Source organism: Grampus griseus (genome assembly GCF_964374135.1).
Source record: "Grampus griseus genome assembly, chromosome: 2".
Taxonomy (NCBI): domain Eukaryota; kingdom Metazoa; phylum Chordata; class Mammalia; order Artiodactyla; family Delphinidae; genus Grampus; species Grampus griseus.
Window position 1 is genome coordinate 84,996,891 of NC_139018.1, and position 25,407 is coordinate 85,022,297.

Below are 25,407 nucleotides of genomic sequence, written 5' to 3' on the forward strand. Positions count from 1 at the left end.
GGCAAAGGGTTCCTCAGACGCCCTTCCGCACTCACCAGCCCGGATTACCACATTCTACACTCCCAAGCTCAGGGACAGCACATAGAAACCTGCATAGACTCGACTATGTGATTATGGGCGAGCAAGAAGATAACCAGGAAAAAGGAAAGGTGAGCCCAAGGAAAGAAACACTGCAGGAATGGTGATAATGAGGAGAGGAGAAAACAGCCTCATTGCCTGCAAGGTGATTCACTTCTTGAGCATCCTGCCTTTGTTCGTGCCAATGTCTCTTTTTCCTTCCATCCCACCTCAGTCTTTTTCTTCCTTTAAGGCCTGGTTGGAATCAGCTCTAAACTTTTGCCAACTGGGCCTACTCACTGAACTTTCCTTGGAATCTTCCATCTGCACCACTTGTGTGCCATGTTGAGAACATACTGCCCACGATCAACTGTCTCCAGTTACCTTTTCATCAGTACGTACCCTGTTCCGTTGTATAGACTGTGAGTTCCTTGGGGGCATCAGGCCTTCTTTTTTGCATCCGTAATGCTCAGCACCCAACATATTGCCATGAACATAGGACCTCAGTAAATCATTGCTTGATTGAAGGCTGTCTTAGGGCAGCCAGTGTTAGTCCAGGAGTTCTCAAGCTTTAGCAGGCATCAGAAACACCTGGAGGGCTTGTTAAACCAGATTTCTGGGCCTCACCTGAGTTTCTGATAAAGTAGGTCTCCAATAGGACCCAAGAATTTGCATTTCTAACAACTTTCTAAGTATTCTACAGAATCCTTCTTTAGTTCTCTTGGTTTCAAGTGCAGCAGTAAATTTCAGCCACTAGGATTTAGCCAACCTTGGGGGTCCAAATTGTACTGACTGTTCAGAAGTTATGGTGAATGAGGGAGGGAAATTGTATCCAAAAATGCAGGAAGAATGAATGTAGAAAATCACTGTTTGCAACCACTAATCAAACAATCGCTCCAGACAGTAATCATCAATAACTGATAAAGCTATTAGGTAAAAGGTTGATGAGAACTTAGTATGGATCAGGTGGTCAACTTTTTAACCTACTGATGAATCTTAACATCACTAAAAGTGGGGCCACTGGACATAATGTGCCCCCTGATATGATGCCACTGAAAGTACAAAACATGTTCTAGGAAGCCTTCATGCCAAAAAATTGAAGCTGAATCTAGTCAGGCATCTAGATCTAACGATCATCTCTAACTACATTAAGAGACTATCAATTAAACACGTCATCCTTGTTTGTATCCTGATTCAAACAAACTTATAAAATGACGTTTTTTGAGACTGTTTGGGAAAACTGAACACAAACTGAGTTTTATATGATATTAAGTATTTTTAAAAGATTTTATTGTGTATGGGGAGTTCCCTGGTGGTCTAGTGGTTAGAATTCGGTGCTTTTACTGTCACGGCCCAGGTTCAATCCCTGGTTGGGGAACTGAGATCCCGCAAGACAAGTGGTACGGCCAAATAAATAAAATGTGTTTTTTTTTTAAAAATGGGGCTTCCCTGGTGGCACAGTGGTTAAGAATCCGCCTGCCAATGCAGGGGACATGGGTTCGAGCCCTGGTCTGGGAAGATCCCACATGCCGCGGAGCAACAAAGCCTGTGCGCCACAACTACTGAGCCTGCGCTCTGGAGCCCATGAGCCGCGACTACTGAAGCCCACGTGCCTAGAGCCCATGCTCCGCAACGAGAAGCCACCGCAATGAGAAGCCCATGCACCGCAACAAGGAAGAGTAGCCCCCTCTCGCCCCAACTAGAGAAAAGCCCAGGCGCAGCAACGAAGACCCAACGCAGCCAAAAAAAAAAAATGTATTGGGTATGGATGTGGTTCTTTTTGAAAAATAAACTTTATTTTATTTTTAAAATTTATTTATTTTTGGCTGCATTGGGTCTTCGTTGCTGCGTGTGGGCTTTCTCTAGTTGCGGCAAGTGGGGCTACTCTTCATTGGGGTGCTCGGGCTTCTCACTGCGGTGGCTTCTCTTGTTGCAGAGCACAGGCTCTAGGCGTGCAGGTTTCAGTAGTCGTGGCTCATGGGCTCTAAAGTGCAGGCTCAGTAGTTGTGGTGCATGGGCTTACTTGCTCTGCAGCATGTGGGATCTTCCCGGACCAGGGCTTGAACCCATGTCCCCTGCATTGGCAGGAGGATTCTTAACCACTGCATCACCAGGGAAGTGCCAAATAAACTTTATCTTAGAATAGCTTTAGATTTACAGAAGAATTGCAAAGAAAGAAAGCTTCCATTTACCCCAAACACAGTTTCCCCTGTTATTAGCATCTAACATTAATATGGTACATTTGTTGGAATTGAAAAACCAATATTGACATACTGTTACTACTAAACTCCATACTTTATTCAGATTTCCTCAAATTTTCCCTAAGGTCCTTTTCCTGTTCCATCCAGCATACCACATTACATTTAGTTATCATGACTCCCTAGGCTCCTTTGGCTGTGATAGCTTCGTAGACTTTTTTTATTTTGATGGCTTGGACAGTTTAGAGTAATACTGGTAGGATATTTTGTAGAATGTCCCTCCATTGGGATTTGTCTGATGAGTTTCTCATGATTAGACTGGGGTTATGGGTTTTAGGTCCTCCCCCTCCTTTTTTTTTAAATATTTATTTATTTGGCTGCACCGAGTCTTAGTTGCAGCACGTGGGATCTTTGTTGCAGCATGTGGGATCTAGTTCCCTGACCAGGGATTGAACCCGGGCCCCCTGCATTGGGAGTGTGGAGTCTTAACCACTGGACCACCAGGGAAGTTCCAGGTCCTCCCCCTCCTTGAGGCTGGAGTATCTACATAAATTATTTGTAATTCTGCATGGGAGATTTGTATATGCTCTCCATGAATTAACTTATTAATTTATAATATACTTTTAAATTATTAATAAATTATAACTTATTCACTTATATATATTTGACCCTTTGATAAACCCCATCATTTTCTGTGTGTGTGTGTGGTTTTTTTGGCCACACCACATGGCTTGTGGGATTTTGGTTCCCCCACCAGAGACTGAACCCAGGGCCTTGACAGTGAGAGCGAGGAGTCCTAACCACTGGACCTCCGGTCCTAGAATCAGCCATTTCTCCAAGGATCCTTGGTTCTTTTTATTGGAAAATGGTATTAGAAACCAAGATTTGGGTGCTAGGTATACTCATTGCTACTGGGGTGTCTTGCTTTTTGGCCCTCCTCAGCTGACAAAGAAAATATATGTATATACTGTTATATATACACATATCCATAATTATCTCTGTATGTAACCATCTGAATCTATATATGGATGAGTTTTTTTAAGTCTGTTACAGATACACAGTGTAATATTTACAGCTGAAATTAATTATATGGCTAAGATTTGCTTTTAAAAACTCCAGCAAAAGAACAAAAAAAAAAATTGGGGATAATACAACACAACTGGCTAAGATAATCATTGAAGCAGAATGATGGGTACATTTGGGAGTCATTATACTCTTCTGTCTACTTGTGTGTATGTTTAAAATATTCCATAATAAAAAAGGTTTTAGAAAATAGCCTAAATTGCCATGTTGCTATTAAAGTGGGTCAAAAAGAGCACTACAGACAGCCACATATGTGGCATTCACACACACATACATTTTTTCTCTCAGGGCCATCCCTAGGTGAAATTTTGAAGAGGACAACTGTTTTTCTTCCACACGTTTGGACCCATCTGCTGTTTCAGAAACCCCAAGCTTATTGCTCTCTTTCTACTTCCTAAACCTGCTTTTGGGGAAAAACCTGATCATTTGAAAATACCCCTTTCAGAGTGTGGTCTTTCCTAGGAACTTACTTTCTGCTTCATCATCAACTGGGCAAGGAGTGACATTGTTTCTGGCTTAGGGATTTCAGGCAAGGGATGTTTGGCAGGTACAGCAATAGTCCCCAGCACCCCTGACATCACACCTGTAACGTAGTTTTGCTCCAAGCCCCAAAGTCATAGATTCCCTGCATTCTCTAAGGTGATGAGGAACACAGACAGTCTGTGGTCTGCCCCATTCCTTAAAGGGAACTTCCCAACTCTTACCTCTTTAACCAGTAGTTGGGAAAGAATATAGCCTTGGTCACAGGGCCAGTGAGACTGCCATGACCCCATAACTCACGTTGGTTCCCCGCCACTCCCTGAGGTGGGGACAGGAGGTGGAGTCCTAACTCTGAGAAAGCTGAAGCAGCTACTTCCTGAGACTGCTGGAAGTTGCCATCAAGGTGTTCTGCTGCTCTGGGCAGGTGGTTCTCATTTCCAGTTTTGTCTTTGTCTTCTCTGGCTCCTTGGCCTCCTTGGACAGTCGTGGATTATAAAAGGCAGAGAGTGGGCAAATACTTACTTCACACGAGTAGGGTGATGCCAAGGCCCAACCTAGCTCCACCCATAATAAGGGGCTGCTGCTGGCCCTTCCTCTCTCCTGGGATAGATCATAACTGGCTCTGCTTCTGTTCTGAGGACAGGAACTCCTAGGACATCTGCTCATACATTAGGTCAAATACATTTCCTGTTGATTCGATTAGTTTCCTTCCAAGCAATGCATTTACAAAAGGAAGGGAGATCTTTGCAGGCATGTATTTGCAAAGGCAGCCAACCTCCTCCAGTCACACACACACATCTTCTCCCCATCCACCCACAAAGCGTCAGTCACATTTAGAGTTTGCACAAATGCACACCCTCCCTCATACATCACAATGCACACCCTCTCACCCACCTACACACCTCTTCCACAAAATCACACCTGCTCTCATACCCTTAAAGTATGTTCCTTTACTGTGCCCAGAGAGAGAGAGAAAGATGGGGGAGATGGGTAAGAAGAGTGGGTTGTGAGGGCTCAGGAAGGCAAGCATGCTGTGTAGGAGCTGGAAAGTCAGAAGACCAGGACCCCACAGTCCTCTGTACCCTGCAAGTAGAAATACTAGGAATCGAGAGGGGTTCAGAAGCAGGGGTAGAGGAGGCAGGCACTCAGGGTGCCAGGCCCCACATGGACAATATGCTGCCCCAGGGTGAGAGTGATGTGCCTCAGCCCTGCAGCTGAGGTAGGAAGTTTGTCAAGGCTGTGAGTGGAGAATGCAGAGGTATTCATGATATGTTCCAGAAGCCCATTTTGCCTGGTAGCAAAGGATGGTCCTTGGGCTGGGATTCTCATCAGAGTTCAGGAAATGGGTTTCAGGGGGAGGGTTGGGGTAAGGGGTGAAAAGGAAGTGAAAGGCTGGGTTTGGACTCTGGGTTCAACACCTTCTAGGAGGGGTCTTCCCAGTGTCAGCCAAAGTCAACAATTTCCTTTCACTGGAAACTTGAAGTCCCCTCCAGAGAGGAGAGGTGGGAGAGAGGACCTTGAGAAATGATAAGTGCTCAAGTTCAGGGCTGCAGCAACCGCACTGCCGCAGTAGCCATGGCCCCGGTGAATCTGGCTTCAGCCCCAGACTGTTGTCTGCCTGCCCTGATCCGACTCAGCCTGAGCTCAGACACTGTGGATTCTGGAATGGAGCAAGGCTTTTCCTTTAGGAAAGAGTCCTGAAGCTGACCCACAGCGCCCCAGAAAATTGCCTGAGCTCTCAGTGAAATGGAGGCTCAGGCCCCTGCCATCCAACTCTAACAGCGCCTCTCCCTGTGATGCCGCCTGGGGGCACCCCCAGCTGGGTCTGAGGCTGCCGCCCTGCACTGCTACTGTTGTTATCATTAGTATAATTAATAAACAAGCACTGATGGGGCCAAGAGGAAGAAGAGGCAGGCCTCTGCTGCTCAGGAGAATCCCTGAAAAGATCCAATGAGGTTGCAGGGAAGTGGAAGGTGGGTTGGAGGGGGCACTGAGTGGCTTGTCCCTCCTCCCCAACCAGGACTTCTGGGAAGGGCCCTTTGGAGTGTAGGCTCCTGGGGACAGTAAAGGCAAGGGAAAGAGGAGGGGAACATTTGGTAGACTGGATTTGGAACTAGCTCTTTCTCTGCCTGACAGGATGTCTGTGGGCACGGCCATCCCCTTGATTACTGGTTGTGGGGCAGGCCAAGTTCTGAGGCAATTATTCATTCATTTAACAGGCATCTGTCTACTTACTTATGGCGTGCCTACTGTGTGCAAGGTGGTCTACTAATAATAGCTAATGTTTTATTGGATATTGTGAAGACAGCCAACTTTCACACCACATCCTGGGGCATGGAGGCAAAAAGCAGAGGAAGCAACTAGGGAGAATGACAGCCCCAAAAGATATGGGCCATTGGGCTTTGACCTATGTAGTGTAGCAGTGGGGATAGCAGATAAAACCTGAGTATTACCAAGATCTCAGAAAACTCAAGACCCAAGGCCCAAGGTCTTGGAGATAAAGGGGTGGGAAATGGAGTACGAAGATGGGGAATTTGGGCGAAAGGCTCATGAAAGAGGCAGGAAGGTGTGCTAGTATATCCTGTGGCGGGAGCACTGAGTCACGACAATTTCAGGGGGCCTCATGGTTGGGAGTATCTAGGGGATACTTTCTGTGTTGAGAGGAGGGTGCTGGGTTCTGTGATCAGTCTGGACAAAAGTTGGGGTGTGGTAGAGGCTTCTAGCAAGGTTTGGAGGGAAGGATCTGGAGTGTTGGGTTTGAAAAGATGCTGGAGTCCTTAGGGAAAGGAGGGGCGCGGCTGGGGTGCCCGTGCAGGGGACCGAGCCAGATCCGTGGATCCGGCCTTGGGGCAGCTGGGGCAGGGGGTGCCGGCCGGGGCTGCGGAGGTCTGCGGGGGGAGGTCGGCCGGAGGCCGGGCAGTCAGCGGCCGGGTTGGAGCTCGGAGCGAGCCGCCCGGGGCTCCGCGGGGGGGCGGTACGAGCTCCGGCTGCCGGCGGGCGGGCCGGCCGGGGAGGAGGCGGCGGCTCCGAGAAGAACATGAATCAGCGGCGGCGGCGACGGCGGCGACGGCTGTGGAAGGAGCGCGGTGGCCCAAAAGCGGCCTCGGGACCCCGCGCGGCTGACGGCCGCCGCGGCGACTCGCAGCGGGTGCGGGTCTCGGAGTGCGGGCCGCAGCGCCGCCCCTCGGGCCGGCCCCCGCCCCTCCCTCGGCCCTCCTCCCTCCTCCTCCTCCTCCTTCTTCTCCCTCCTCCTCCACTCCCTCCTCCTCCACTCCCTCCTCCCTGGTCGCTCGCGGGCCGGGCCCGGCATGGTGCGGGGTCGCCGCCGATGGCGCTGAGGCGGAGCATGGGGCGGTCGGGGCTCCCGCCGCTGCCGCCGCCGCCGCCGCCGCCGCCGCCGTCGCCGTCGCCGTCGCCGCTGCTGCTGCTGCTGGCGGGTCTAACCGCTCTGCTGCTCCCCGAGCCCGCGGCCGCAGGTAGGGGCTGGCCCGGGGGGCGGCGGAAAGCGGGGGGCTGCGGAAGGGCGCGGTCGGGGTCGGAGCCCGGGGACGGCAGCCGAGCGAGCCCCGGGCCTGGGCGGGCCGGAGAATTGGGTGGGGGGCTCCAAGCTGGAAGGCCGAGGCTCGGGAGGGGGGAGGGGGCTCAGCGGTGCGTTCGCCGCGGGATCTCGGGTCGCGGCCCCCACCCCCAACTTTCTCGCGTCCGGGCTCATCTGGCGGGGTTGTAAGGAAAGGAGCGGGGCTGCGGGCCGAGTGGTCAGCGGGGGGTGTTTGGGATTGGCGTTTCCCGCCTCGACGCTCCTAGCTGTTTGCTCTCCCCTCCCAGTCCTGGGGACCACATCTACCCGCCCCACACAAACGAAGGTCCCACTCTGAAGCCACAGGGGCTGGGACTGAGCACCCACCGGCACCCCTACATCATGTAGGTACAGGGGCTTCGAGAGCGCCCAGTCACAGAAAACACCTGGGCGTACTCTAGTCGCGGTGCCTTTTCCGAGCTTCCTGAAACTGGGCGTGTTGGAGAGGATGGTCTGGGGCAGGGTTGCTGATCTTTGCTCAGCCTTGTGTTCCCACATAGCCATGAGGCATTTGCCAATGGCAGGAGTGCTTCTTGCAGCACCGGGATCCCCAAGTTCACACTACACACCCCTGGGACTGCAGGGCATGTATGGGGTGTAAGGCTACCCCTCCTTGCGCTGTGGCTGGTCCTGAGAGGGTGAAGGGAGTAGGAAGAGACACAGGGCAGAGCAGCAGCCACCCAGCAGGCACCTTCTTTTCAGACAGCACTCCCTGCCTTATCAGCATCTCAGGGAAGGGAAGGGAAAGAGTGACAAGTATTTACAAGCGGAAGGGTGTATGTATCTTAGGATCAGAGCGCTCAGGATTTGCCTTGCGTCACACAGCAAAGGGCAGGAAGAAGCAGAACTGGATTTCAGCTATGTTGATAGTTCACCTGCTGCTCTCTGAGGGTGTGTGTGTGTGTGTGTGTGTGTGTGTGTGTGTGTGTGTGTGTGTGTGTATGTGTTCAGAGGGTAGTGCCCCTGTTGGTGTGAGAGTAGCTCAGGGGTTTCGGGCTCCCTGTTCAGGGCCCCTCCCCTCCCTTCTACCTCCTACCTTCCCAGCGCCTGCCCCTGCACCCATTCAGGTATTAATAGAGCGGCTGGCTGCCAGGAAGGCTGCCATGTGTTTTCTGACGTGGTTTTGCAGCCATATGTTCTCCACTTCAGGGGAGCACCCCCTCCTTCCCTTCCTCAGCCTCCTTACATTTGCTAGGGTAGGGTGCAGGGGGATGCCAGCAGCAGTGCAGGGCCTAGGCTGACACCTTGGGTGGAGAGCTGGCTGCCTGTTGCACTGACTGGGTGCAGCAGTGGTTCCCAGGGCAGTACCTACCCCAGGTGTATGAAAGCGCCCCACTGTTGCAGCCTGGCTTGCTTTCCTTTTGGTGGTTGGGCCTGACTTAACATTGCCCAGCAGGGAGGTACGGGGAAGAAGTCACTTCCTTACAGCTGGGAGGAACTTGGCAGTGGCAGAAATGGTGCCTGGAGAGCTTGTCATGCTCCTTCCCCCAGCCCGGGTCCAGGCTACCTTCCCTCCCACACTGTCCTGCCTCTGCTTCCTTGGCCATTGGCTGATAATGAGCCCCCTGACACAGAACCTAGGTTTTGGAGTAGGATGGGGGCTATTTCTCGAGACAGGATCCCTCTCAAGCAGAATGACACATTCTCCTTCCCACCTCTCAGGCCTGAAGCTCATGGGAGCCCCAGTGAAGCTGACAGTGTCTCAGGGGCAGCCGGTGAAGCTCAACTGCAGCGTGGAGGGGATGGAGGAGCCTGAGATACAGTGGGTGAAGGACGGGGCTGTGGTCCAGAGCGTGGATCAGGTGTACATCCCAGTCAGTGAGCAGCACTGGATTGGCTTCCTCAGGTGCAGGACCGTGGGGGAAGGTGTGGGATGCCAGCCTGGGGACACGTTGTGCTCTTTCCATGGGGTTTGGGAGCTGGGGGCAATGCTGATGCCCAGAGGTCTGTGGTTTTTTTATTCGGCAACCTGCGGAGACTTCTAGAAGTGGGGGCAGGCTGAACCCATTGAATCTGCCCAGCAGAGCTGCCCTCCTTGACCCTGGGAGACCTGGTGTCCTGTTTCCACAGCCTGAAGTCAGTGGAGCGCTCTGATGCGGGCCGGTACTGGTGCCAGGTGGAGGATGGGGGCGAAACCGAGACCTCCCAGCCAGTGTGGCTCACGGTAGAAGGTGAGGAGGCAGAGCCACTTGGGCGTGTTGGCCTGGAGCAGATGCTGTCTGCTAGTGACCACCCTATGCCCAAGAAATCTGAGTGGAAGCTGGGCTGCCCCACTGCCCTCTGGGACCTGATTGCGCCAGACTCCAGGCCTGGAGCAGCCATGGAAGACCATACCCACTGGAGTCTGGGTATTTGAGAGCCAGAGGGGCAACTAAGACCCATCATCTATGGGGTGCAGTCAAGTTTCAGTTGTCTGACAAACAAGCCTCAAGCACCCATCTGGGGCTGGACCCTGTTCTGCCAAGTGGCCAGGCCAGGAGGGGGAGGGATGGGGGAGGGGAGGAAGGATCCGCAGCTGCAGGAGCTCAAAGCTGTGCAACCCCGGAAAACAAAGTGACTAAGAAAGTAACAAAGGGCTCTGAACGGGATCTGGGGCCTGCCAGCAGAACTCTGCTAAAGCTCCCGCCCCCTCCCCCTCCCTTACTGCCCCTCCCCCAACTCCCCACCCTCTGCCTCTTCCCTTGCTTTGAGAAGGGCTGTTAGAGCAGGTCTGAAAAGGGAGAATCTGTCAGGCCCAAGGGTACAGCATAAAGAATATCCCTGATGGGGCCAAAGAAGAGAAGCTTCCCCCCTCAAGCCAGATGCCTGTTCTGCAGTTGACCCAATCATAAGGGCCCGTGGGACCTTCCGCATAGAGGGCTTCAGATGGTAGCAGACTTGTGGCTTGGGCAGTCGGAAGCTGAGAGGTGGCAAGGCTCACTCCCCACCCGCCTTTTTCCCCCTAGGTGTGCCATTTTTCACTGTGGAGCCAAAAGATCTGGCAGTGCCACCCAATGCCCCTTTCCAACTGTTTTGTGAGGCCGTGGGTCCCCCAGAACCTGTTACCATTGTCTGGTGGAGAGGAGGCACGAAGGTTGGGGGACCTGCTCCCTCTCCTTCCGTTTTAAATGTAACAGGTGAGCAGCCTCAGGAGGGGCTTTGAGCAGGGGTGGTGAGGCTGGCAGAGTTCAAATCTGCTTAAATCACTGAGCCTGCGGTCGTGAGTGTCCAGAGTGCCTGGCTACGTGAGCTGCACCCACCATTACTAAGCTCATTAGTCAGGTGTGCTAGGCTGGCCTGGTGGGCTGATTAGTGGTGATCCTGCTGCGTGTGCCTAAGGAGATGCTGGAGCCTCTTTCCTTCGTTCACAGCAGTCTAGGCCGTGCACAGCTGGCCCTGGAAGATTAATGTGTGGGACCAGGGGCACCCATCCCCCCCCACCCCTCCCAAGGGAAGAAGCCAGGAACCAGCCCATGCAGAGCTAAGAGGAGTGTCTGGCAGACTTGCCTAGAAGTGAAGAGTCTCAGGCTGCAGAGTGGGGAATGGCAGGGGGAAGGAAAAGGGGGAGGGGGAAACCAGCACAAAGATACAGGGGCCTCCTCTTCTAATGGCCTTTTCCAGAAATCTCCAAACCTTTCCCAAACAACTGTATCTGTCCACACCTCCACACAGTTAGACCAGAAGCAGCCTCGCCTGCCCACCCACCTTGACCCCAGGATCCTCAGGCACATACCTTACACACTTGTGAGACTTGCTAACCTGTGAAACAAAGTTAATGTTTCTGGTCAAGGCTTGAACTGGCCGAAAAAGATGGGAGTCTGAGCTTAGTCTCATGTACTGTAAGGTGGGAGGGACGGACTCTGATCTGCCAAGTCCCTTAGGAATACGCATCTTCAAAGGAGGTGGACTGCAGGATCTGATCCTGTTCAGGAGGCGCTGGGTTGGAGCAGATGAGAAGGGAGGTTGGATTCAGTTCTCTCCAGATGTGCGTGGTTGGGACCGTCAGGTAGCCAGCTTGAGAATAAGCACTCACTGAACTCCCACTCCACACAGCACACTGTGCTAGGCACCATGGGAGATCAAGGGAGTACAAAGGAAATAGAAGCCATCAGTCCAGCCCCCCAGGAATTAGTATAACTGGGGAGATAAGACACATGCATAAGGAGCAGAGAACTATTGAAAGGCAGCGACTCTGCAAATAGAACAATGATATGGCACAGAGCAAACAGAGAAGGGCCCTGGAATGTGCAATAAAGTAGTGACCAGAAAAGGGAGGCAGCTTTGTACTGTCCGCGGGAGATGGGATTGTGGTGGGAGGGGCAGTATAACATTTCTCAAGTGCTTTACTGTGTGCCGTGCACTTTACATATGTTGCATCAGTTGGTTCTCACAATTCTCCCATTTGGGAGATGAGAAAACAGAGCCCCAGCCCTGGGATTTATATCCAGGCCCACACTGTGGAACCTTTCCTTTGGCTGGATATTGTAGGATATTCAGACCCAGAGCCTGACTATCCCCAATCCCAGACTGAGTGGGACTTGATGCTGGGGGGCGGTGCTGACTGAGGTTTTCTGGCCCCAGGGGTGACCCAGAGCACTGTGTTCTCCTGTGAAGCTCACAACGTAAAAGGCCTGGCCTCTTCTCGCCCAGCCACTGTTCGTCTTCAAGGTAGGAGGACCCTGGGAGGTGAGGGGCGGTAAGGCAGGGGCGTTCTCAGCAGGCTGTGGGTGAAGTTAGAATTGTTTGCTGTTCCAGCTCGCCTGGGTCCTGCTGGGATCTGACGGATGAGGGGTTAATTGGCATGGCCCCATTCCTAGTGGGAGCACCTGAGACCCTGCCATGGCTGAGATGAGAATAGAAACCTGACGTCACAGTAGATTTCCCATCACAAAGCAGAGTCCTTGGGAGGGAAGGAGGGAGGGAACCAGCAGGAGATGGTCAAGGCTCAGGCCCAATCTTGCTTCTGCCAGCCCCTGTCGAGGGAATGGGGGTGGGGATAACAGCCTAGCAGGATGATAGAGGAGACCCAAAGGGCTGCTGTGCACAGCGGGCAGGGTGGAAAGGGGAAGAGAGCTGGTGTGTGCAGGAATGGGCTGTGGCCGCAGGGTCAGCTGCCTCTCACTGGTATCTCCCAAGGCCGAGGTGCCATGCTCCCCCCCCCCGCCCCCCGCCGCCAGACACACATTATCTCACCCTATTTCTTGGTCAGACAGGGCCCCCGATTCAGGGAGCAGTAACCTCTCTCCACAGCCTAGGCGCTCTCTCGGGTTATAAGCAGCTGTTCGCTGCCAGTGGCTTGACTTGTGTATTACTGTGGTCCTGGGCGTGCTGAGTAGCCATCTTAAGTTTTTTGGGGGGGGAACCCTAGGGAGGAACTCAAGGCTCGACTCCCATGCTTTCTCCCTCTTTTTCTATCCTCCCTGGGCACTGACTCTAAGTCCCCATCCACAGCACTGCCTGCAGCCCCCTTCAACATCACAGTGACGAAGCTCTCCAGCAGCAATGCTAGTGTGGCCTGGACGCCAGGTGCTGATGGCCAAGCCCTGCTCCAATCCTGTACGGTCCAGGTAGGCTGAGAGGGCGGACAGGCTCTCCTGGCTGTGCCCCTTCTGGCTGCCTCGGTGGCACTTTGTTGACAGTGGTATCACGTTTACCTAGTCTTGCCCATGGGGCTTGGTCTCCAGCTCTATTCAGGTGACATTCCCTTACCAGGAAGAGCCCTGGCCACTGCCCCTTATCATAGGGTGCTCTAGCAATCAAGTGACGGCAGATCGGCTCAACCTGTGCATTCTTCAGGCTGGAAAACAGATGACTAGAGCAGATTGGGGATACCTGGAAGAGTTTTTCTTATGTGGGTGAAAACCCAAACCTTTAACTTATCTGATACCTGCATTCTTGTGCCCCAACCTCTGACCCATGCCAAAGAGAACGGGGGGACCAGAAGAGGTCCTAGGCCCCAGACAGTGGGAAAGCTGGGTAAGATGATACTAAAAATGAGGCAATTCAGGCTTGTTCATTTTTGTCTGTTCACTCAAAAGGTATTTAATGAGCACCTTTGACATGGTTCTAGGCAGTTCTCTTGGGCAACAAAGGCCCCTGCTCTCGGCTCCACCCTTTCGAGTATCCCACTCTGGCCCTCCTTTGGTTGCACCCCTTGCCCCTGGGCAGGGAATCCGTAGGGCCAAGGGAACACTCCCATCCAGCTCACCAGGACACACCCCTCTCCCCTTAATTTGAGTCTGCTTCTGGGGCCTATATGGGCCTCTCCCTGGTCCATCCTCCCAAGGATGGATCATGCTAAGGTATGTGCACCTCTAAGCTCAAAGGGCAGCCATTTGAGGGGGAGTAGGTATGCAGGCAGCACTGTCCACAGCCATGCACGTGATGTCCCTCATGTTGCAGACCTTTGGCTGGAGGCTGGCTCTTCTTGTGCCACCACATTCTGGCTTGGGACTCCAAGGATTTGGAGAATTATAAATGTAAACCCGATCTTCCAGGTTGTTTTGTAGCTTTGTTTGTCAATACATTAAGATAGAAAATATTTTACTTAATAGTCTTTTCGCTGATTTTTAACGTTTAAATATTTAGTCATATGGTACACTGGATCTCCATTTGTACTCTTGCCCTGGGTCCCCAAAATGTAAGGAACAGGCCTGGTTCATGGTGCCCATAGGCTCCCAGTTACTTTGCTCTGAGAGTTTGCATTGGCATGTAAACAGTTACAAAGAGTGGTATCCACTCTAACATAATTATGCATCAAACAGAAAGGGGCATGGATTTTCTCGAGTATTTGAGAAAGACTTTCACAGACAGAGTGGTATTTGCATTGAATCTTAAAGGATGAGTTGGACTTTGCTAGGAAGGTTATTCTCAGCAAAGGGAACAGCGTTTGCAAAGACATGGAGGCATGGAACCTGGTGTGGTGGCGGGTGGGAAGGGGTGGGTTGCAAGTGTCTGCTGATAGACTTTTTTAATTGAAGTATAGTTGATTTACAATGTTGTGTTAATTTCTGCTGTATAGCAAAGTGACTCAGTTATATATATATTTTCATATTCCATTATGATTTATCACAGGATGCTGAATATAGTTCTCTGTGCTATACAATAGGATTTTGTTGTTTATCCATCCTATATAATACAAGTTTGCATCTGCTAATCCCAAACTCCCAATCGTTCCCTCCTCCTCCGCTCTCCCCCTTGGCAACCACAAGTCTGTTCTCTGTCTGTGAATCTGTTTCTGTTTCGTAGGTACGTTCATTTATGTCGTATTTTAGATTCCATATATAAATGATATCATATGGTATTTGTCTTTCTCTTCCTGACTTACTTCGTTTAGTATGATAATCTCTAGGTCCATCCATGTTGCTGCAAATGGCATTATCTCATTCTTTTTTATGGCTGAGTAATACTCCATTGTGTATATATGTACCACATCTTTTTTATCCATTCATCTGTCAGTGGACATTTAGGTTGTTTCCAAGTTTTGGCTATTCTGCTGATAGACTTGAAGAGGCATTAACTCAAGTCCCCCAACCATCCCCCTACCTGTCCCATCTTCCATCTCATCTCACATGCCTAAGAAACCTCCCTGCCTTACATCATTAATTTCCTTTATTTTTTAAAAAAATTATTTATTTATTTTTGGCTGCATTGGGTCTTCTTTGCTGCACGGGGGTTTTCTCTAGTTGTGGCGAGCGGGGGCTACTCTTTGTTGTGGTGCGCGGGCTTCTCATTGCGGTGGCTTGTCTTGTTGCGGAGCACGGGCTCTAGGTGCGTGGGCTTCAGTAGTTGTGGCACGCGGGCTCAGTAGTGTGGCACGCGGGCCCTAGAGCACAGGCTCAGTAGTTGTGGCTCATGGGCTTAGCTGCTCCGTGGCGTGTGGGATCTTCCCGGAGCAGGGCTTGAACCCATGTCCGCTGCATTGGCAGGCGGATTCTTAACCACTGTGCCACCAGGGAAGCCCTAATTTTCTTTTTTTAAAATAAATTTTATTTATTTATTTTTGGCGGCATTGGGTCTTCGTTGCTGCACGTGGGCTTTCTCCAGTTGTGGTGAGCGGGGGCTACTGTTCGTTGCGGTGCGCAGGCTTCTTATTGTGGTGGCTTCTCTTGTGGAGCATGGGCTCTAGGGCATGTGGGCTCAGTAGTTGTGGCACATGGGCTCAGTAGTTGTGGCTCACGGGCTTAGTTGCTCTGCGGCATGTGAGATCTTCCGGGACCAGGGATTGAACCCACGTCCCCTGCATTGGCAGGCAGATTCTTAACCACTGTGCCACCAGAGAAGTCCCACATAATTAATTTTCTGTTTTTCTGTAGGTGACTCAGGCCCCAGGAGGCTGGGAGGTCCTGGCTGTTGTGGTCCCTGTGCCACCTTTTACCTGTCTGCTCCGGGACCTGGCACCTGCCACCAACTATAGCCTCAGGGTTCGCTGTGCCAATGCCTTGGGGCCTTCTCCATATGCTGACTGGGTGCCCTTTCGGACAAAGGGTCTAGGTAAGGGACTTGCAGAGCAGAGTACCTGGGCATGGATGAATGGGGCCGGGGGCTGGGGTAGTAGGGGTAGTGTTGGCTCCAGTTCTGAATGGTGTTGATTGAGAGAGGGCTACCTGAGAGGGGGGATCATGCATCAGTCAGCAAACACTTTACTGAGGGCCTGTTGCTACCTGGAGATAAATCCAGTCCCCCTCCCATTCAGCTCTAGTTCTAGTGGGTGGGGCAGACAAGCAAAGTGGGAAAGATCAGGTAATATGGTGGTGAAGAGTGCCCCAGGGTGCTCCAGGAGTACCCCCATACAGAGATCTGAGGTCTGAATGATAAGGAAAGAACCATATTTGGGGGAAATCACTGCAGGAAGAGGGCACAAAGTACAATGACCCTATGGCACAAACTTGCTTGGAGTTCCTAGCAATTGCAAGGAGGCTGGCAGGGTTGTGAGAGGAGAGTGAAGGATGTTGCTGAGGCAGTAACCAAGGTGATGAAGAGCAATACCCTGCCTAACTGGGATGGTACGGGTCCTGCCATTACCCACCCGTACTCCCCAGAGCGATGGGTGAGAGCAGTCAGACCTGGGAAGCAGACTTTTCCCCCATGTGTCGTTCTCTGAGCTATTTGGTTCTTTGGAGTTGGTTCCAAAGACCTGCATGGGATAGCGGTGGTGGGTAGGGCAGGGCTCTTAGCAACCTTCTTTTTTTGGGAACAGCCCCAGCCACTGCTCCCCAGAACCTCCATGCCATCCACACAGACTCAGGCCTCATCCTGGAGTGGGAAGAAGTGATCCCTGAAGGTCCTTTAGAAGGCCCTCTGGGACCCTATAAACTGTCCTGGGTTCAAGACAACGGAACCCAGGTAAGGAAAGCTTCTGCTGACTACTAGAGTCGGCCCTCAGGGCTCTGAGGCCTTCTGAGCTTCAGAAGGGCTGTCCTTGGTGAGCCTGGGGGCCTTGGTGGGCCTGTTACCATCCCGGGGAGTCTACCCCTCCCGCCCTCCCCTGCAAGCTGCACTCTTCATTGGATTATGTCTCCTGTTAAGATTGCCTCCAGTGTCCACTTTGAAAAGAAAGCAGGAAGCGCATTCCTGCACAAACTGGGGAAGGACACAGATAAAGCCTTCTTATCCTCCCCCACCCCCCAGTTCCCGCCCATCCCCCACGTCTGCATTCTTGGACTGAGCCTTGTTTGTGTTCAGGAGAGGCCTCTGCAGCCTGCAGCAGGAATGTGATGACTCCCAGCAGGTTGTGTTCCTGCAGCCCCTGAACCCACAGTGTCCCTAACCTCCCACGTTCCTAGCGAGACCTTTTTCTGACTTCAGGCCCCAGCTGGAGGCCTTTTACTCAGGCTCGGTGTGCGATGGGGGTTTTTCCTGGCTGCAGGGTGAGCTGACAGTGGAGGGGACCAGGGCCAACCTGACAGGCTGGGATCCCCAGAAGGACCTGATTGTGCGTGTGTGTGTCTCCAGTGCAGTTGGCTGTGGGCCCTGGAGTCAGCCGCTGGTGGTCTCTTCTCATGACCATGCAGGTAAGACCTGCAAGACCTGTAAGGGGAAGGGGGCAGGGGATGGAGGCTTTCAAGGGCAACCTACACTGATGGGAGGAGGCTGGCAGTGCCTCCCCTCTGAAGAGGCCCAAAGACTCAGAGTCAAGCACTTGAGGCCAGGGTTGTATCTCCTTCTCCTCCCCCTGCCCTCCAGCTAGCATAGAAATCCCTGGTCGTGCTGTAGGTCCCAACAGTCAGTGCCTGTCACTGACAGAGTAGGAACCCTTGGCTCTTCCTTTGGAACCTCTTTCCACTCTGGACCCTTACTGAGTGAGAGGAGCCTCTTGACCAGGCCAGATGGCCATCACTGGAAAATTCTAAAGGACCTCCTTGGAATCAGGCTAGCTCGTGCTGCTTCCTGCCCCTGTCTCCCACAGGCCGGCGGGGTGCTCCCCACAGCCGCACATCCTGGGTGCCTGTGGTCCTGGGTGTGCTGACAGCCCTGGTGACGGCTGCTGCCCTGGCCCTCATCCTGCTTCGAAAGACACGGAAGGAGACACGGTTTGGGTAAGGCGGGGGCACAGAGGGAGAGGCAGGTGGTAACTGAAGACCTTGGAGCTGACTCCAAGTCCTGGGTTTCCCTTTAGGCAAGCCTTTGACAGTGTCATGGCCCGGGGGGAGCCGGCAGTTCATTTCCGGGCAGCACGATCCTTCAATCGGGAAAGGCCCGAGCGCATCGAGGCCACACGTGAGTGAGTGGTGGGGAGCCATAGGAGGAAAAAGTGGGTTATCTTGGACCCCTATCTGCATTCCTCTTATTAATTTGACCAATAGGTCTGAACCTTGATGAGTCCTAAGCACACCGTGGAAAAGACACAGACCCATCCTCATGGAAATCGCCGGCCCAGCTGTGGGAGAGCTCACCTAAGCTCATCTCTGCTTTGAGGGTGGCGTCTGGGGTGCAGGAGGCAGGCTGGGTTTTGGATCTGGAACCAGAGAGGTCCCTCCCCTTTCTCACCACCCGCCTCCCCACAGTGGACAGCTTGGGCATCAGTGATGAGCTGAAGGACAAACTGGAGGATGTACTCATCCCAGAGCAGCAGTTCACCCTGGGCCGGATGTTGGGCAAAGGTGTGTGAGGCTGTGCAGGGATTGGCATGAGTTGCCATGTCCCGGTGTGTTTGGTTCCTTCCGTCACTCTGAGGGTGTGGATTTAGGTCAGCTCCTATGAATGGCATATGCTTGTAGACTCCTGGGTTTGGGATGTTTGGGGGAATGGAGGCTGTGAACGAGGAGGGATGAGGTGTCATCACACCCAGCCCAACATACTTTGCTTTGCTATGAAGGAGGGAGCCTCTTTCAGTGGCCCCAGAGTCTAATGATTTTGTGTCCCTATGAGGGGTCCCCTGGGAGGGCTCTGGGTTGGGGACAGGAGGCCAAGGGGACTTACCATCATTTGGATCGGTTCCTAGGAGAGTTTGGTTCAGTGAGGGAGGCCCAGTTGAAGCAGGAGGATGGCTCCTTTGTGAAAGTGGCTGTAAAGATGCTGAAAGGTGAGTGGAGAATAGTACTGGAGTGGAGTGAGGACGTCACTTGGGAGGGTGAAAGGGGTGGCTGATCCTGAAGCAGGCTCTGCTAGGCCCCTAGACTTTGCAAGATGAGTTAGCACTAAGTGGGATGCTGTCTGTACCATGTCAATAATTCACAGGCATAAACCCACACTCATTGGTGCCCCAGCCTTTGTCCCCTGCTGTCAGCAGTGACTGTCCTCTGGTTTCACTCGGGGTGATTAAAGCTGTGGTTGGTTGAGCCGTTTGACTCTCCAAACCAAAGGGAAGGCATGAGCGAGTGGAGAAATTGTTGGATAGCACCAGCCCGTGGGAGTTTCTCCTGCTCATGGCCGGACTGTTTCCTGGGCCCACTGGGGGCACATTTCCCTCACTCCCTCCCTCCTTTCCTCCCAGCTGACATAATTGCCTCAAGCGACATTGAAGAGTTCCTCAGGGAAGCGGCTTGCATGAAGGAGTTTGACCACCCACACGTGGCCAAGCTTGTTGGTGAGCCCCTTCTTGGGGGAGGTAAATGTAAAATAGGGCTAAAACTACGCTCCCCCAACTGCGAGGGCAGTTCTGTGGGAGAGAAGTTTGGACTTCGCCTGGTGAGTAAGCAGACACCAAAAGAGCAAGGAGCGGCCTGGCTGAAATCTGATCAGGCTCTAGGTAAGGAGTTCAGTTTGCAGACCCTGTTCCATGAAGGCTGCTCATATAAACAGAGGAAGAGGGGACAGAGAAGATGCTCCAGAGACTGGGGGGGGCAGCCAGAGTCCCTCCTGGGTAGTCACCAGGCCAGTGTGGAACTTAATGAGGAAAGAGGTAGCAGAACCAGGGCTAGAGGTAGAACCCAGCAGGTAGGGTCTCATACAGATGCCTGAACCTTGACCTTGACCTTGAACCTGACCTTGAACGTGAACCTTGCCTTGACCTTTATGTGCCCCACTGACTCTCCCTTGTCCCCAGGGGTGAGCCTCCGGAGCAGGGCCAAAGGCCGTCTCCCCACCCCCATGGTCATCCTGCCTTTCATGAAGCACGGGGACCTGCACGCCTTCCTGCTCGCCTCCCGGATTGGGGAGAACCCCTTTGTGAGTGCCTGGGGTGGGAGCAGCCAGGAGTTGGAAAGGGACAAAGACCCTGGGAGAGAGGTTGGCTTGGTGGATAGGGCCAACTGAGTTGGTTGGGAGAAGGTGGGCTCCAAGTTTGACTTTTTTTGCTAACAGGCTTCCTTCTCCTTCACAAATCCCTGCTGGGAATTTAGGCTGGGCAAGGCCCCTTCCTGAGAGAAGAGTCCCGTGGAGCCCCAGACTGGGGGAGTCTTGACTTTTGGGTGCTCTCCCTCAGATTTGCCAAGGCTTCCTTGCACTGGGAAGCCCCTTCATCCCCTTCCTTTCAGTGAATCTGAGGACAGTCTTTAGGCTTTCTGGCCAGGGAATCCCATTCATCCTGCCCTGACTGGGTCTAGCCTGAGCTCGCCCTGTCTGCCCACCAGAACCTGCCCCTGCAGACCCTGGTTCGGTTCATGGTGGACATTGCCTGTGGCATGGAGTACCTGAGCTCCCGGAACTTTATCCACCGAGACCTGGCTGCTCGGAACTGCATGTATGTGAATTCTGGAGGGCTCGGGGTTGGGAGGCAGGAAGCAGTGCCAGGAAGAGCTAGCTAATGGTCAGCTCCCACCTGGGACAGTATCTGCTACGTGAGGGGACGGCTTGAGAACAAAGATGCTCTGGATTTAGGCTGCCAGCCTGGCAGAAGGCTGACCCCATCCTCCGACACTCCTCACAGGCTGGCGGAAGACATGACGGTGTGCGTGGCCGACTTTGGACTCTCCCGGAAGATCTATAGTGGGGACTACTATCGTCAGGGCTGTGCCTCCAAACTGCCTGTCAAGTGGCTGGCCCTGGAGAGCCTGGCTGACAACTTGTATACTGTGCACAGTGACGTGGTGAGCAGGGCGGCAGAGTGAGACTTGACGGTAACACAGTAGTGCGGACTAGTGCGTGGGTGGACCTTTAGCACTGCTCTCTGGGCTTTGGCTGCCCCATTATGAGGCCCCGGAGCCCCAAGATATGCTTGCCTCGGGACTCTGCCTGGCTCAGGAAGCCTAGTGACATCTCCCCTCCAACCTCGATTCTGTCCCAGTGGGCCTTCGGGGTGACCATGTGGGAGATCATGACTCGTGGGCAGACGCCGTATGCTGGCATTGAGAACGCTGAGATTTACAACTACCTCATCGGCGGGAACCGCCTGAAACAGCCTCCGGAGTGTATGGAGGACGTGTGAGTGCCCCAGGAAGGGGATTCTGGGAGGAAACAGGTATTTGGGGTTTCAGCTCATGGCTGCCGCAACAGCTGCTGGCCCACTGGGAGCTCCGATCCGCAACTAAACTTTAATTTTTTTTCTTTTTTTTTTGTGGACATGTCCTCGTCATTAGAGGGAAGTCTGACCTCTACCCCAAACTCCTTCTTCATCTACTGCTCCTGTTTTCTTTCTCTCCCCCTTTACCATCCCATGTTTCTTGCTCCAGCCTTTTCCTATCACTCTGTTTTCTCCAGTTTCCAGGGAGAACCAGGAATCCCACCTAAGGGCAGAAGGTGCAGGGTTGAGCAACAGTGCAGGTTTCCCTGTCACCTCTTCCCCACCCCCACTCCTTCCCTAAGGCTGAGCTCTCCCTCCCCCTCAGGGAGTGCTGCACAGGGGCAGGAAAAAAACTGCTGCTCCCTCACATTCCTTGCTTGACAGGGAGGGGGCGCTGGGGGCGGGAGGTTGGGTTCCCTTCTTGTCTTGGCCTCCTCTCTGAGGGAGTGGAGAGACCTAAGATAACAAACTGAGATCCTGGGAGAAGGGTACTGCCTCTTCTCCTTTCTGGAAGCCCGGAGCCCTTGGGAGTGGGGCAGGGTGGTGATACACTCACTGCACGGGGGAGAGTCATGAGCCCCTTGTGACTAGAAGACAGTATCACTAACGTTAGCTGGGTTCTTTACAGGCATTCTTTCAGGTAATCCTCCTCTAACCCTACGAGGAAAAGACTATTATTATTCCCATTTTGTAGATGAGGAACTAGGATTAAAGAGGGTAAGTAACATGACCCAGGTCACACAGCGATTAAGTGAATGAGTTGGGACTTGAATCTAGATCTGTGTGATTTTAGAATGTGCCTATTAACCATGAGCCCAACTATGATTTGTCTATTCTAGTATTATTCTACCACCCCATGCAAGCCAGAGTCTCCCTGGGCCTCCGGAGGACCTTTTCACTAGTACAAGTCTTAGTGAGGGAAGGAGTCCACAAACCTATTTCCTGTTCTGGGGTTGGACCTCAAGAGGTCCAAGAATGGAGACAGGCAGAGGAAGGCTCAGCCTGAATGGTAGGGTCCTCTTTCTCTAGGACAGTGGGTTTGAAGTGCCCTGAGGTTGGACTGTGGGAGAGAGGGCAATTTGAGTACATGAACCAGGCCCTACGTCTCAGCAGAGCTCAGGCATGTCAGGGGCAGAAAGGTCAGGTCTCCTGGTGGCTGTAGCCTGCCTGGGCCTCTGGAGCCACAGAGGTTCTGCTGGGCAGTGGGGACCAGGCCCTGGCTTAGTGTCATCTGGGGCTGGAGTTAGTGTTGTCAATAGAGGGTGGGCAGGCGCTGGCCTCCCACCAGGCAGCCTGGTGGACAGGCGCCAGTTGGCTCCTGGCATGGCCTTGACAGTGTATTCCAGCCTGGCCACATACCCATGGCCTGGACCATTCCCACGACCTATTCAGTGTCTGGCATGATTCCCCCCATCGTTGGAGGCCCCTGTTAGGAGGGCTGGAGTCGGAGGAGTGTTTGGGGCTTTTATCGTGGGCACAGGCAAGAAAGTCAGGCATTTGCTATGACTAGATCTGGTCTCAATCCTTTCCTGTTATTTATTTACTTACTTATTTTTTCTCAGCATGAGGCGTTCCCTGGGAACAGGGATAGACCTCAGGGAATCTGCAAAGCTCCTGAAATTGTAAAAAGTGTCCCTGCCAGGGGAAAAGGGCTGGAAGCTTTTCTCAGATTCTCGAAGGTGAGAATCCTCATGAACAATGAGGATTTAAGACCCCCTGAACAGGTGAGGATTTAGGACAAAGGGTGGATTCCCAAATCACCCCCGTAAAATAACCCTGACTCCAGGCTGTGTTCCACAAGACAAAAACACTCCTACTACGCCTTCCCAAAATAGCGTAAGAGGGACTCTGGACCCGACCCACCTAGCTTCATCACTTTCTACCTGTGTGACCTTAGTCAAGGTTCTTAACCTCTCTGTGCCTCAGTTTGAACGTTGGTAAAATAGGGATCACTTATTTCACAGTATTGGGAGAATTAATAATAAATGTAAAATGCTTAGAAGAGTGCCAGATACATAGTAAGCCCTATACATTAGAGTGTTCAATTACATTTTATTTTCTTTTTCTTTCTTTTTTAATTTTTTTTAAATTTTTGGCTGCACTGCTCGGATTGTGGGATCTCAATTCCCAGACCAGGGATTGAACCGGGGCCACAGCAGTGAAAGCCCAGAATCTTAACCACTAGGCCACCAGAGAACTCCCTCAATCACATTTTTCTAAATCCTGGCTTCATATGATTAAAGGGCCTCTGCTTTTGAGAGAAGGACCCTCCTTCTCCTTTCTCTGGCTCCTCACTACGTCCCCTCACCCTTCTCTCTGCCCCAGGTATGAGCTCATGTACCAGTGCTGGAGCGCCGACCCCAAGCAGCGCCCGAGCTTCACATGTCTGCGAATGGAGCTGGAGACTGTCCTGGGCCGCCTGTCTGTGCTATCCGCCAGCCAGGACCCCTTGTATATCAACCTTGAGGGAGCCCAGGAGTCTGCCGAGGGAGGCAACCTGGAGCTGCCTGGCGGGAACCCGGCCAGCAGCGGGGCTGGGGATGGCAGTGGCCTGGGGGCCGTGGGGGGCACCCCCAGTGACTGTCGGTACATCCTCAGCCCCGGGGGGCTGGCTGAGCGGCCTGGGCAGGAGGAGCAGCAGCCAGACAGCCCCGTCAATGAGTCCCAGAGGCTGCTGCTGCTGCAGCAAGGGCTACTACCCCACAGTAGCTGTTAGCCCACAGGCAGAGGGCATCTGGGGCCATGCGGCTGGCTCTGCTGGCCACTGTGCTGGCTGACTAAGCCCTGCCTGACCCCAACCCAGGCAGCAAGGTGTGGAGGCTCCTGTGGTAGTCCTCCCAAGCTGTGCTGGAAGGCTGGACTGACCAAATCACCCAATCCCAGTGCTTCCTGCAACCACTCTGTGGCTGGCCTGGCATCAGTTCAGGCCTTGGCTGGGTGGAGGTGGGCCAGGCCTGGTTGTCTAAACCCAGGCAGCTGGCAGAGGGGGTGGTTATGTTTCCATGGTTACCATGGGTGCGGAGAGGAGTTGGGCGAGGGTAGATCCAACCTTGTGGGCCCTTAGCCTCCTAGCTGAGCTGCCCCTGCTGCTTTAGTGCATGCATTGAGGCGTCTCTGGCCTGGGGGCCCATCTGTGCCTGTGCTTGGGGTTTAAATGCCCAGGTTTGCCCCTCCTCCCAAAGAGATGCCCTTGTATTATTCCCCTTTAGGTGAGAATTGGTAAGGGATTGGTACAGTCAGGTCCCAAACCCTGTAGCGGGAGGCAGTGGGACCCTCAGGGCTGAATCTTCGTCACCTTCCTGGTTACCCACCCTGTCTAGGCCAGGAGTAAAGTGCAGCTGACCAGGTCACAGCAAGGCATGCTGAATTACACAGGCTACCATTTGCCCAGCTTCTAAAGGCAATGCACTGAGCCCGGCAAGAGCAAGGGCTGCTGTAAGGCTTGCCCAGGAATGAGTGAGGCCAGAGAGGAGCCCAGGAGCCCCTCTTTGAGCCCTCCCGCAGTCTGTCTGAGCATGCTACCAAATCCCCAAATATCCTAAGACTAACCAAGGCAGCTGTGTCTGAGCCCAATCCTTCCACGCAGTGTCCTTTAGTGCCATCTTTCCCTCTAACTGGAGACCCTCTTCTGTCCCAAGTCTCCAGAGATGGAGAGAAAGTAGGCTTGATGGCTGGTGTGGCTGAGGGGGAGTTACTGGAGCCTGGACCCCAGCCCTGGTTGGGGGAGCCTCTGGGAGTGCATGGGGCAGGCCCTTGCTGTTAGGGACTTTTCCAAGCCATTAGATGCTGTTTAAAAACAGAAATAAATTGAAGACTAAAGACCCAAGACTTTGTCTCTTAAATGTTTACTTTTTTCCCAGATCACAAAAATGAAGCATCTCTGCATAGAGAAAAGTTTGGAAAGACATATGCCAGAATGTTCACAGCTGTTATGTTTTTTTTTTTTTTTTTTGCCTTACGCGGGCCTCTCACTGCTGTGGCCTCTCCCGTCGTGGAACACAGGCTCCAGACGCGCAGGCTCAGCGGCCATGGCTCACGGGCCCAGCCGCTCCGTGGCATGCGGGATCCTCCCGGACCGGGGCACAAACCTTCGTCCCCTGCATCGGCAGGCCGACTCTCAACCACTGCGCCACCAGGGAAGCCCCACAGCT

General features: G+C 53.0%; 1 protein-coding gene across 1 annotated transcript; it reads left to right on the top strand.

Annotated features, from left to right (window-relative positions):
- Window positions 1-7,146: 7,146 nt before the first annotated feature.
- On the top strand, window positions 7,147-25,072 carry TYRO3 (TYRO3 protein tyrosine kinase; the record flags this gene model as incomplete). Its single annotated transcript, XM_082648417.1, has 19 exons — window positions 7,147-7,294; window positions 9,058-9,241; window positions 9,466-9,566; window positions 10,341-10,511; window positions 11,956-12,042; window positions 12,826-12,941; window positions 15,690-15,867; window positions 16,574-16,719; window positions 17,243-17,387; window positions 17,783-17,912; window positions 17,993-18,093; window positions 18,381-18,476; window positions 18,818-18,898; window positions 19,310-19,402; window positions 19,862-19,983; window positions 20,388-20,497; window positions 20,684-20,843; window positions 21,041-21,177; window positions 23,582-25,072. 19 exons carry the CDS (start codon window positions 7,147-7,149, stop codon window positions 23,970-23,972), a joined length of 2,697 nt encoding a protein of 898 aa, XP_082504543.1. The 3' UTR covers window positions 23,973-25,072.
- Window positions 25,073-25,407: the final 335 nt, after the last annotated feature.